General features: G+C 32.1%; 1 protein-coding gene across 1 annotated transcript; it reads right to left on the reverse strand.

Moving 5' to 3' along the window:
* Window positions 1-5,633: 5,633 nt before the first annotated feature.
* On the reverse strand, window positions 5,634-6,179 carry LOC138360946 (apoptosis regulator R11-like). Its single transcript, XM_069320433.1, has one exon. It carries the CDS (start codon window positions 6,177-6,179, stop codon window positions 5,634-5,636), a length of 546 nt encoding a protein of 181 aa, XP_069176534.1.
* Between the last annotated feature and the right edge of the window lie 7,209 nt (window positions 6,180-13,388).

Raw genomic sequence — 13,388 nt, forward strand, 5'->3', positions numbered from 1 at the left:
TCCACTGACGAATCCAATGGAGAATGTATGATTAGGATATTAGAAACAACCCCTCCTAATACTGCTTATTCATCTCATATAGGATTCATTTCCCTTACAAATATATGCAGTAATGAAAAATTAGTTTTAAAGAATATGGCAACATTTTTACCAAATATATTAGCTCGAGATACTGGCACAAACTTCATTTCTAAAAATTCTCTAGGGAATATTACCCATAATATAAATTTTTTGGCTGAAATGAAAGATCACAACGAGTTTATTGAGTCCATAAAACAACCAAATTAACAAAGTAAAATAAAAAAAAAAAATGACTTCAAAATCAACCTTGGATATTATTAATCGTAATGATGCCCTTAAAAATAAAAAATATACAAAAGCTTTTCAAATTTATTTAGACTTTGAAAAATCTATTCTAAAAACACTCTTTGTAAATGAAATTAAAATTATACCCGAAAATGAAAATGAAAATAGTCCAGAGAGACTAAACCCATTTCCTTTGATAATATGTTCAACGCTGTTCAAATTAGCATTACAAGAAGATAAGAAAAATGATATGAAAGAATTTAAACCGAAAGAAAATCTTCAAAAATTAAATGAATTCTTTAAAAATACCGATAATATTGACCAAATAGTAGGTTCATCTCTCATTAACGATCTACTAACCAACCTTATACATTGTGCAATCAATGAACTTGAAAACGAAAATATGGATGAACCCAATCTCATGGACAGAATTTTTGGTGTATATAAATTATTTGAACAGTTTCTATTTGCCCTTGAACGTAGTCATCTTTATACACCATTTTCAATCAACACTCAATTGATTTACCTTTGTTTTCTGTTATGCAAACGCATGAATGAACTCATAAAAAGTTGTGTAAATATGAATACAATCTCTAATTCAAAAATAAATGAAATTCAAAACACATTTCAAAATAATGTAAACCAATTGGAAAACAATAATAAATTTTGTATACAACAGTTACATGAACATTATCAATGGCAACTAAAAAACTCTCAAGAAATTTATAAAAGCAACATTGAAGAAATTTACAGAAAAACAGAGGAAAGTAAAAATGAATTATGGAAAAGGGTTAACCTTTCAACTATTGACACTATACATGAACAAGAATTAATGTTAAATAACCAACTTGAATTAATAGAAAAAATCATATCCGAAATAAAAACGTATGGAATGAATGATGATGATGATGATGAATTAACACAAGATGACTAACGATCATTGAGTCCTAGGGTTACAAACCAATCGCTCTTTGACCATTCCAATGTCAGCTGAACACCATATTGTTGCTTCTCCAGCCGGGATTCTGCCTTAGAAGCTTTCAGGCATAATCCCACGAGTACTTACTTAATCAAACTTATAGAAATATAAAATAGATATTAATAGTACTACCATCATTAAGTTGAAATTTGTATCCATATAAGGGGACGGCATTGTCTACTTCTGATCATATTACTATTTTCTACCTTGTTTCTATTTATCAATGATAACTGATCGTTTTCAAGCATAATAATATAGTAGTCACTGTTTATACTTTTGTTTTGTATAGTCGGAGTTGCTACTATCCCAAAGATTTCTCTTTCACAGAAACATATTAAGGATAAGAGAGCTGTGTCCCCATATGATGGGTACTGGTCTAATTTTCCTGGTGTGGATGAATCTGTTCCATTATTATGATTATAATTATTATTGGTTTTGCTGTTTAAGCCTTTAGAACGAATAAACATATCAATATCATTTATTTGATGAGGGGGTATATTGAAAGCCCCAAATTCTTTCACCACGTCATATATGGTATAAGGTTTGATAGATATGAGTCGACTGTATTGCTGTTTGACTATTCCATCATCATAATTTGTCTTATAACTCTTTCTTTTCCTTCCCAAAGCATTATAAACAGCCCAGTTATCTATCAGTATGGCTCTCATATCTGAATATTTAGGGTATTTATTGACAATATATTTATATGACTTACTAACACCATATTTATTTTTAGATAAAACACAGTCATAATACGTTAAAATATGTGTAAAATATTGACACATGTTCAATAAAGTTAAAACATTTTGAATATATGATCGTTTTCCTGCTGTCCATAAAATAAGAATATTGTGTTTGTTGGTGGCTTTCATATAATCTAACATCTCATATAAAAATGGCCGTGTATATACTGAGGGAAAACTATCTGACAAATTCAGTTGTAAATGTTGTTGTTCATCATATATGGCTAATGTATTATCGAAATCAAAAACAAGAAGAGCTGGTGCTCTTTTTTCCTCGTTAAGATATCGTACATATTTATAAAAAAACATATCTTGAGTAAAATCTTCAGTATCTAACATTTGTTTACTGTTAAAATAATTATTAATATTATCATTATTATTATTATTATTACTATTGTCATCATTGTTTATTGGTGACAATATATCAGTAGTAATTGTAGATGTTGCAGTGGATGTAGTTGTTGTTGTTGTTGTTATTGTTGACATAGTGTCACTAGTTGTAATAATTACATTAGTATCACTAGTTATATCAGAAGGAAAATATGATAAAAGTGGCTTTGTAGTCATATTCCACGACATTGTTTTCTTATTTTTTTTAAATTAATTAAATTGTTATTAAATTGTTTTTTTATTGGTCTTTGAAGGTAACAATTGGTAACATGGGATGCCCGAATAATGTGGAAGGAACATGTTTTATTACTTCTTCAATGAAATGTTTGTTAGAGTGTCGCATTTTCTCAGTGGGAAGTATATTTTTATCAAGTAAACATTTTAAATGAATCATGGCATGAACAATAATAACACAGACGTTAAGAGCTGACATTCCCATTCCATTTAGACTAGTGTTGAACATTTCTCCATTAGACATATTTACAAATGTATTATATAAAATACGATGGGAACCTAACACCTTATATCGTTTATCAGCTCCAGGCATAACCAAACTATAAGCATCTAGGCCACTTACAAGAGACCGATCATTATCCTTGTTTATATAATTTTTATCATCATCTGTTTTTGTTTTATATATGTTTATTAATTCATTTATTGAATAAAAAATATACACATTATTAGTAGTATTGTCCAAATAAAGATTAATATACTCACAATCTTGAGGATAGAGGAGTTTACCATTTTGATCTCTATCACCTTCTAACGCCAAATTCAAAATTTCCTTATTTACTTCTAATACATTTTCCTTATAGTCGATAAAATGATAATTTAGTGGGGGTGATCTTAAATTTTTTTGAATTTCAAACCAACCCTCAAACAAATATTGATCAGCAGCTCCAAACAAATTTTCAATTGTTCTAGACATAAGTTGCTGAGCCACATGTCCCATAAATCTAATCCAGTTATGATAAACTTTATTTATAATAAATTGAGCACTTTCATGTGTATAAATTAAAGCTGTTATTGGTTCAGCTTTAATGATGTTACTCTTACCTAAACACTCCTCAATATACTGTAAACGTCTTTCAACTCTAGCTATTCGCGTTCTTTCCTCTAAATCATAATCATCAATATAAACATCCCTATTAAAGTGATTTTTCTCGTTTTTAATGTGACCATCTCGGTTTACACGATATGCGTCACTAGAGGGTAAGAGTCCACCTGCTGTTTTGACAAATGGTATGCGGTATCGACGTTGTTGTTGTTGTTGTTGTTGAGATTTTCTTCGATTTTGTTCACTTTTTCTTTCACTAGTTGTTCTTGGTGTTGGTGTTGGTGTTGGTTTAGATTCTGTTGCTGTTGTTGCAGCTGTTTTGTTTTTTCTAATTTTATTATTAGATTCTTCATTTTCACTGGGACTGTAAATTCCTCCTTTTGATGGGAAATATGCCATTGAGACAAAATTTTCAATTTTTTCTTTTTCCTCTTTCTCTTTTTTTTAAAGAGGCTATTATTATTATTATTATTATTATTATTATTATTATTATTATTATTCATTTTTAACTACAAAGAAAACTTTAAGAGTGAAAATAATATCTAGGAATAAATTAAAATTCAAAAGGAGTCGTATCACGTGATTATATTATTTTTAAAATTATTTCAGAACTACAACAGAAAGGTGTTCACCTGCTGAAACCTCATGCGTGTACTGAGGTAAGTACAATTCAACCCTTCCTCTTTCTCCTAGCATCAGGTCAGCACAGGTGGTGGTGTAAGAGCAGTATGATTGAAGTTGGTCTTTGGAGCGCCGCTACTCTGTGATAACTCAAGGAGGTGACAATCTTTACTGAGCCTCCATTCTCCACCTCGAGAGTGCTGGTCTTTGCCTCGGGAGTGCTGGTCTTTACTGCGCCTCCATTCTCCGCCTCGGGAGTGCTGGTCTTTGCCTCGGGAGTGCTGGTCTTTACTGCGCCTCCATTCTCCGCCTCGGGAGTGCTGGTCTTTACTGCGCCTCCATTCTCCACCTCGGGAGTGCTGGTCTTTGCTGCATCTGCTGCGCTGTCGCTCTATGCCTCGGGAGTGTTGGTCTTTACTGCGCCTGCTGCGCTGTCGCTCTGTGCCTCGGGAGTGTTGTCGCTCTGTGCCTCGGGAGTCTTGGTCTTTGCTGCGCCTGCTGCGCTGTCGCTCTGTGCCTCGGGAGTGTTGTCGCTCTGTGCCTCGGGAGTGTTGGTCTTTACTGCGCCTGCTGCGCTGTCGCTCTGTGCCTCGGGAGTGTTGTCGCTCTGTGCCTCGGGAGTGTTGTCGCTCTGTGCCTCGGGAGTGTTGGTCTTTGCTGCGCCTGCTGCGCTGTCGCTCTGTGCCTCGAGAGTGTTGGTCTTTGCTGCGCTGTCGCTCTGTGCCTCGAGAGTGTTGGTCTTTGCTACGCCGATGTTCTGTGCCTCGGGAGTGCTGGTCTTTGCTGCGCCTACTGCACCTGCACCGGCGCTCTGTGCCTCGGGAGTGTTGGTCCTTGCTGTCCCCCTCGAATTGTAATCTCATATCAAATCGTACCACATTTACCTTATAAGATGACAAAAAAAATAAAAAATCACAATCTTATGACAGATAATCTTATGAAAATTTGTAATGAGGAGTCTCAGATGATGATATAGAGTTAATTTTTTTTTTTTTTTTTTTTTTTTTTTTACCTCATCCATGACTAGAGGTTCCTGTTCCCCCATTTGTAGAAAAGTTTCTATTCCAGCACTGAAACTCTGAATGTCCATAAAGATTAATGATATCTGTTGAAATGAAAAACTATATGTTTTAATAATACTTTTTACACTTTTACATATATATATATATAGTATATATATATACGAACTCCAAGCGAGGTCTTTTCCCTTCACAGTGGAGAACTAATATAAGGAATATAAGGTTGAGGGTTGTCTTATATATCATACATGGCCATGTAGCCAATAATTTTCAATTTTATAATTTTCTTCTATCTGACTTTGGGGAAGTTCAAGTTATTGTGGATGAGGAAAAAGAGAGAGAATGAGAGAGAGAGAGAGAGATAGAGAGAAAGAGAGAAAGAGAGAGAGAGAGAGAGAGAGAGAGAGAGAGAGAGAGAGAGAGAGAGAGAGAGAGAGAGAGAGAGAGAGAGAGAGAGAGAGAGAGAGAGAGAGAGAGAGAGAGAGAGAGGCTTTATACACCTGCAGGGACAATGATATCTAAACCAGCAACGTATCACCTTCTTCTGCTGGAAATTCTTCACATATTTTTATCCATCCACCAGCTCTCGTCACAAATGGTGCCACTATTTCACTGGCATATTTGCTCATAAATGTTGCTATTTTTTCGCTCAAGTCCTCCATATTTTTGTCTTTGCAATACAAAGCCATCTGTCCACCAAAAGCATATAGTGCAATTATCCTGCCCCAAGTAATAGCCATCTTTTCACCTTCAAATAGTTCATTGAAAACTCCAACAAAGGTCACATATCCAGTGTCATGAGTAATATCCAATTTTTTAAATATTCCCTTAAATTGTTTTTCGTGACTGTGCACCATCGTCTTGATACATCTGAGGAGTGTTTCTTCAACTTTATCATTAGTTGTCGCCTTTGTCTTCTCCATCAGTGAAAACACAATATACTTGGCTAAACTCTCCGCCTTATTCTCCACGCTCTCTCCTTTCAGTGAAACTTCGGCAATATTAGCTTCATTCTGGTTACATCTTTCTACATTAGGCTCCTGTGTGTGATTACCTCTAATCATGGACAATGATAGTGGTCGTTACCCTGCACCAAAATCATATACAATAAATTAGGATATAGCTTCTCTCTCTATATATATATAATACATTTACCCCCCCCCCCAAAAAAAAAGAGTGTCAAATTGTTTTCCATAAATTACAACATAAACAAATAATGATTACCCGAAAAATAGTGTACCTGTCTATAAATAAAAAATAATAATGATATATATTTGTTTGATAGCTATATAAAGGAGTTGTATGGGAAAGGAGATTAACACAAGTTCCTACCTACCCCTGAGTCTCCTTAGTCTTTCCAAATAAGTAATTAAAAATGGTAATTTACGAAAATACCACTTTGGTGTTAACGGAACAGAATACATTCTCAGTAGAAGTTAGTGAAAATGTAATAAATGATAATAATGATGAATATTTTATTATTATCTTACATTATTCAATAACTTCTTTTGTTTTGTTAATGATAATATATTATGTATATTTGATGTCATATGATTGGTGTATTCAAAAATATAATGAATATTTAGAGAATAATTATAAGAAGAAAAAGGAGTATGCATATCAACAGACTATATAATAACATTATATAATGTTTCCTCATCAGTGTACTGTTTGTTACTTACTATAATCATTTAATATGGATCTAATTAATACATATCAACAGCTATTATCAAATATTGTATTTTCTCCTTTAAATGGATATAAAAAAAAGAAACAGAGTTCACAGACTCTAGCTCCAGTCCCCCATTTTGGTTCATACAAAAAATCATGTAGATTTCATGTAGAAAATCATGATTTCATGTAGAAAATCATGATTTCTAAATCTTCAAAACCTAATTTCTAGCATCTAATTATTACTAACACCCAAGAGGTCATGTCCTCTGCCTTCATTAACCATTAATAAAAAGTCTACGGTTTACGAACTCCACAGTAATTATTCTTTACATCCTTTCTGGTCTTATAATTATATAAATTTACACCAGTTAGTTTCTTTAATAATTTCTTCTTCTTCTTCAGGTGTCAAATCGTTAGTTATATGAAATATTTCTCTGATTTCTTCTACTGTCAATTTTTTAATAATATTGGCAAACATTTTGATTCCTTTGTCAGTTAGATCTTTAATATTTAAGTAATCAGCTGCCAAAATTGTTGGCAATAATGTATCTTGTTCAAAAAAATCAAAATCCCATTTTGGAAATGACATTATAGAACTATCATTATTATTGTGATGGTAACCACACCATTCAATTATTTTTTTTAAAATAATAGTGTTTACATTTGGAAGAGGAATAGCTTCATCATTGGTATCATCACTCAAATCATTTAAAATGGTTTTTATAACACCACTCTGTCTGATAATATCATATTCTACTTCAAAAATATCACCATCACTACTTTGCAGTTTTATGATTGAATAAGGAGGAGGAGGAGGATGTGGTAGAGAGGAATAAGAACTTGTTGTCATTATTTATTTCAGACTTTCTTGACTCAGTTGTAGAAGAGAAATACCCCAAATGAGGGATTTCATAAAATCTGAGGGTTGAAATGAATCGTGTTGTAGTTCTTGGTTGATCGGTAAATGCCTTGAGTGAAAGACTGCAATTGAAAATGTATTTTCATTAAGATGAGACTTGGGAAAATATTGAATGATATAATGAGAACCGAGAAGTTTTAAACTTGCTTCTTTATCATTAAGATATTTTTTACTTTTATTTACTAATTGATGTGGATCCCACTTACCCTTTAGATTTTTAGATTGAAGCTGAGAAGAAGGTATCACCAATATGGGTTCTAAGAGCAAAAAGAGAATAGATGACCAATGATAAGCTACTACTAAACCACTGTCAGCAAGACTGAAGATACTAATAGGGTGGGGTAAATTAAAAACAGGTGGTATTTTAGGTTTTAGCATTGTAGTTGCAATCCAACCTGGATTGGTAACAATTTCAGAAAAATTAGAAATCGAAGTTGGAATAACCCAAGTGCATGGCAAATCACTGGTGAAAAATGAGAACGATACTAACCCTTTCTTTTTTTTCAAAGTATCATAACCTAAGAGCATAAGTCCTGGTAATTGGCGTAGTCGGCATCTTCCTGCTATATATTCATTATGATTATGGTTTTTATCATTAGAGAGTGAATTATATATTTGGCTACAATATTTGAGAAACATGGTAACAATTTGATAAAATCCTTTATTGTCATGTAGTGGAAGGTAATAATATTCATCAAATTTTGAATTATTCTCTGAGGAATTATTAATACTCCACGACCAACTTTCATAGGAAAAAGGCATATAACTGAAAGCACATTCTTTTAAGGAATTAACTTCTTTTTGACATATAAACATTCTCTATTTTTTTAATATTTTTTTTATATTTCTAATCTTTAGGTAACAAAATAACAAATAAAACAGCTATATATTTTATTATGTTATATTTATAACAATTACAAAATTGACTAAAAATATTGACTAAAAATAGAATATATAACTAACTACATACATAATGAATCAAGTAACCCTAAACAAAACCATGAACACTCTGACATTGTTTGTTTTTTAATATCTTTAACTATTTTCAAAATAATTATTTTTTCTTCTTCTGTATAATTAGCAAGTGTTTTTTTAGAGAACTTGGCTAAATTTCTAAGGGAAACAACATTTATTTGACCATTATATTTATGGTTACATTTATATACCATCTCATTAAGTAAACTCATATAAAGCCAAGAATTAGACATTTCTTGTTTAATACCATTTACAATTTGAGGATAATACTTAATCTCTTTTTTGTGGTCGTTTATAAATTGAAAACTGGATGCATGCCAAGACATTTTATGTAGATTCTGTAGTGTGTAAGCTAAAGATGCTACAAGTGATAATTTATTTAATTCGTATGCACCAATAATATTGGGGTGTAAGAAAAAATAATCTAGTTCGTTACTCATCTTTTGATAAATTTCTTGGCATAGATGTCGTTGGTAACTTATCATTTCAAAATGTATTTGAATTTTGACTTTATTCCATAAAAAATGGGTAAATTCCTCAACCTTAATATAAACTTTTTTATCCGTTTCAATTGTTTGGTCTTTTATACGAAGAATAAATTTTAAATCAGTATTATTTATATATTTTTCTTTAATGGCTTTTGTTAACAACAAATCTTCAATTTCTTTTTGGACATAAGTTGGAATAAGTGGGGTAACACATAACTCCCATACCATATCTCTAATACACATATCAAAATTGATCATTGAAGAATATTTGTTCATAAATCTATCCTTTAATTCTGGTGTAAGAAACATAGAAGTAAAATTATCTATTTCAGAATTAGGTATTATTTCATATATTTCAACCATTTTTGTTACTTATTCTTCAGCTCCTCTTTGTGTTAATGGTTCATATACATACTTCTTTTATACTATATACTACTACCCATCTAATAATGTAAGTCTCTATGACTTTCAAAATATCCAATTTCTCATATAAATTAATTATCCCATATAATATTTAGGATCTTAATTCTTTTTTCTCTTGTTCCAAAATATACAATTTCTCATTTATATTATTCAATAACGTATTTATTTTCTTAATGTTTTGTTCTCTATTACTTTCCATAACAATATCCAATCTTTCATTTATAAAATTCAACCTGTTATTTAGGATATTAATTCTTCCGTCTACAATAGCAAATTGTCTTGATATAACTTTATCATGTAAACAACAACACCCAATATATTTTTCTTTTACTTGGATATTTTTGGGATTAATCTTTTCTATAAAATTTCCAGATTTTGGTTTAGCTTCTTCATTTACCTCTTGATTTTGTTCTTCTTTAGAAAACATCCGTTTTCGCTTCTTCCCACCTTCTTGGGACGTCTGTCGGTCTTCAATGGGGCCTCCTGTCCTTCTTAAGTTGGTTACACTTTTCCGGGGCTCTAGATTTTGTTCTTTAGAAGACTTCTTCCCGTCTTCTTGGGACGTCTGTCGGTCTTCAATGGGGCCTCCTGTCCTTCTTAAGTTGGTTACACTTTTCCGGGGCTCTAGATTTTGTACTTTAGAAGACTTCTTCCCGTCTTCTTGGGACGTCTGTCGGTCTTCAATGGGGCCTCCTGTCCTTCTTAAGTTGGTTACACTTTTCCGGGGCTCTAGATTTTGTTCTTTAGAAGGCTTCTTCCCGTCTTCTTGGGACGTCTGTCGGTCTTCAATGGGGCCTCCTGTCCTTCTTAAGTTGGTTACACTTTTCCGGGGCTCTAGATTTTGTACTTTAGAAGACTTCTTCCCGTCTTCTTGGGACGTCTGTCGGTCTTCAATGGGGCCTCCTGTCCTTCTTAAGTTGGTTACACTTTTCCGGGGCTCTAGATTTTGTACTTTAGAAGACTTCTTCCTGTCTTCTTGGGCCGTCTGTCGGTCTTCAATGGGGCCTTCTGTCCTTCTTAAGTTGGTTACACTTTTCCGGGGCTCTAGATTTTGTTCTTTAGAAGACTTCTTCAAAACAAAGTTTTTTTTTTTAAATTTGTCCATTTTCACATGTTTCTTCTGGAGGTGGTTATTATTTCATTCACCCGATGATTCTGGAAATGAAGCATTAATTTAAAAATATAATTTATATATTTTTATCTCAACTATTATATAAGAACTTACAAAAGCTTATTTTTTATACAATATTATGGGTCTTCATTTCTTCAACAAATGTTTAACTAATACCAAGATAATGTTAACTGTTCAAAATGACAAAGAGCTAAATCAATATTTAAAGAAATTCTTTCCTTCAGGTCTTAGCCATTTAAAATATATTGGGATTGATGGTTCAGTTTTTTTCCATGCACATACCATAAAAGGGAAACAAGTTGGAACAATTGATATCAATGCTACAGCCCAAAAAGTATGTAATATAATTTGTGCCTATTGTGATATTCTCATGAATTTACTAAGTAACAATAACACCGATGATGATGATGATCATAATATTAATACTAATACTAATACTAATAATAAGGGAAGAACTTGTAATAATATGATAATACACTTTGTTATGGATGGAAAGTCTCTCTTTACAAAAAATCGTAGCAATCAACAAAAATCTGACCCCTTTTCCATTCTTTCTCCCCATGAAAAATTATCCTTAGAAAAATGTACAATTGCAATGATAAAAAAAAAAATGGACATTCAACATCCTAATATCATATTTCTATTATCAACTGAATCATTACCTTTTGATCAACGAAATGAGGGTGAAATAACTCTATTTCGTTTTATTAATAAAATTTTAAATAAAAATTCCCGTTACATAATTATAAGTAATGACTCTGATATATCAGCAATGTACATTCTTCGAGAGGATGATCGTGTTATGTTGGTTATCCCACCATATAATGGACAATCATGCATTGGATTAAACAATTATAATCATATTATGGTTAAATTAAATATAAATTCTCAACAACTATTTAGTTTAACAGTATTGTATTTTATATTTTTTGGAAGTGACTATAATTTAGGTCTCATATCTTGTTGGACAATCAGTAAACATGACATTTTAAAAAACGCCATTTTACATGAAGAAACAAATCTTGTTTCAATTTTTAATCAAATGAAAAGATGTCGTTCAACTAAAAATGAAGCAATCATATGGCAGGAGTGGGGGGATTCTGTAACATACCAAGACTATTTATTTCTTTTTAAATTAATTGTATATGAAGCAGTTCATAGTGCCCGATATTATAAATCATTAGGGAAAAGTAATCCATCATTATTAAATTTATATTCAAATAATCACATAAAAGTTTTAACTAAAACTATAAAATTCAATTAAATAATAAGTAATTATTTATTACCTGTTAAAAACCTTAAGACAATTATTGTATTGAGTAGTAATATTTGTTCCAAATTCATCCTGAGGATTGAAATTCACATATATTCTAGGCTTTATTACAATGGGTTGTCTATGCCGATTAATTATATGGGCATGTCTCTTTTCGCGACTTACATTTTTATAGTAACTGGGTAAAATATCTTGAAGTTTACAAAAATTTAACTGGGATAGGTTGGTCGTATGAGAGAGAGAGTATTTTAATTGGGAATTATGAACAATAGCAGTTTTAAATAAACGTTTGGCTTCCATCCAATCAGATAAATTTGTAAATGTCCATAATATGATCTTGATTTTATCTTTAGCTTTAGGAACACATTTCCATTCATTACACCATACATCGTTAATCATTAGATTTGTTATTATATAATGCAAAATATCAATAATTAATCTTTCATTACACACAATGAAAACTGGACGTTGAATTATGGAAAAAACATTGTGTTCAGTAGCAATGGTTTTAGCAGCAAACAATAGGCATTCAATCACCTCATAACCAGCAATAAACCTGGCAAAGAGTACTGGTTGGAACATTTTTCTATAATTTTTTATCATTCGAATTATATATGGCAAGTTTTACAATTCGACAATAATTTCCAGTTTTCTTGTTATGCAGACTCATACCAACTCCCTTGTTAGATATGTAGAATATGCTTTCCTGATCATCTACAGGGATATTTACATTTGTCTCATGTAATGAATATTCAACATATATATACATATCATGGGCCATAAATGGAAGTTTAATTTTTTGTCTTTTCAATACATCTGCCATTTTAGGAAGATTGTGGTGGTGGGGAGGATTGGGATGTTTGCTGCTGTGGTGATGACTGAGAGGTGAATGGTAATTGGGTATTGGGAGATTGTGGTATATAAGGATTTTGATGAGTATGGGTGGGGTTGACAGTGGGAGGGGGAGGGGGAGGAGGAGAAGGATGAGGAGGAGGAGAAGAGGTAACAACACTTGTTAGAGGAGGATGGGAATGATAATAACAGTAAGGAGAAGTGGGGGTATATTGACACTGACATTGATAATAAGAACTAGGGAATTGTTGATGGGGTGAATAATGGAATGAAGAGTGTGTATGTAGGGGCAGTTGGGTTGGTGGTGGTGGAGGTGGTTGTGCATATATTATGGGTGGGATTGTTTGTGCAGAATTTGTAAGATTTTTTAGTTTTTCATCAAATAATTTACTGATTTCTTCAGCCCTCTTTGTTGATTCTTTTAAATGAGCTTCTTCATTTAGATGCTGACAATTTTTAATGTAATCGTCAATTATATTTAAAATTAATTCATTCTCCACGTTCTTAGTCCATTCTAAAGCTGGTCTGGCAGGGAAA

The sequence above is a fragment of the Procambarus clarkii genome, unplaced genomic scaffold, assembly GCF_040958095.1.
Source record: "Procambarus clarkii isolate CNS0578487 unplaced genomic scaffold, FALCON_Pclarkii_2.0 HiC_scaffold_133, whole genome shotgun sequence".
Classification (NCBI taxonomy): Eukaryota; Metazoa; Arthropoda; class Malacostraca; order Decapoda; family Cambaridae; genus Procambarus; species Procambarus clarkii.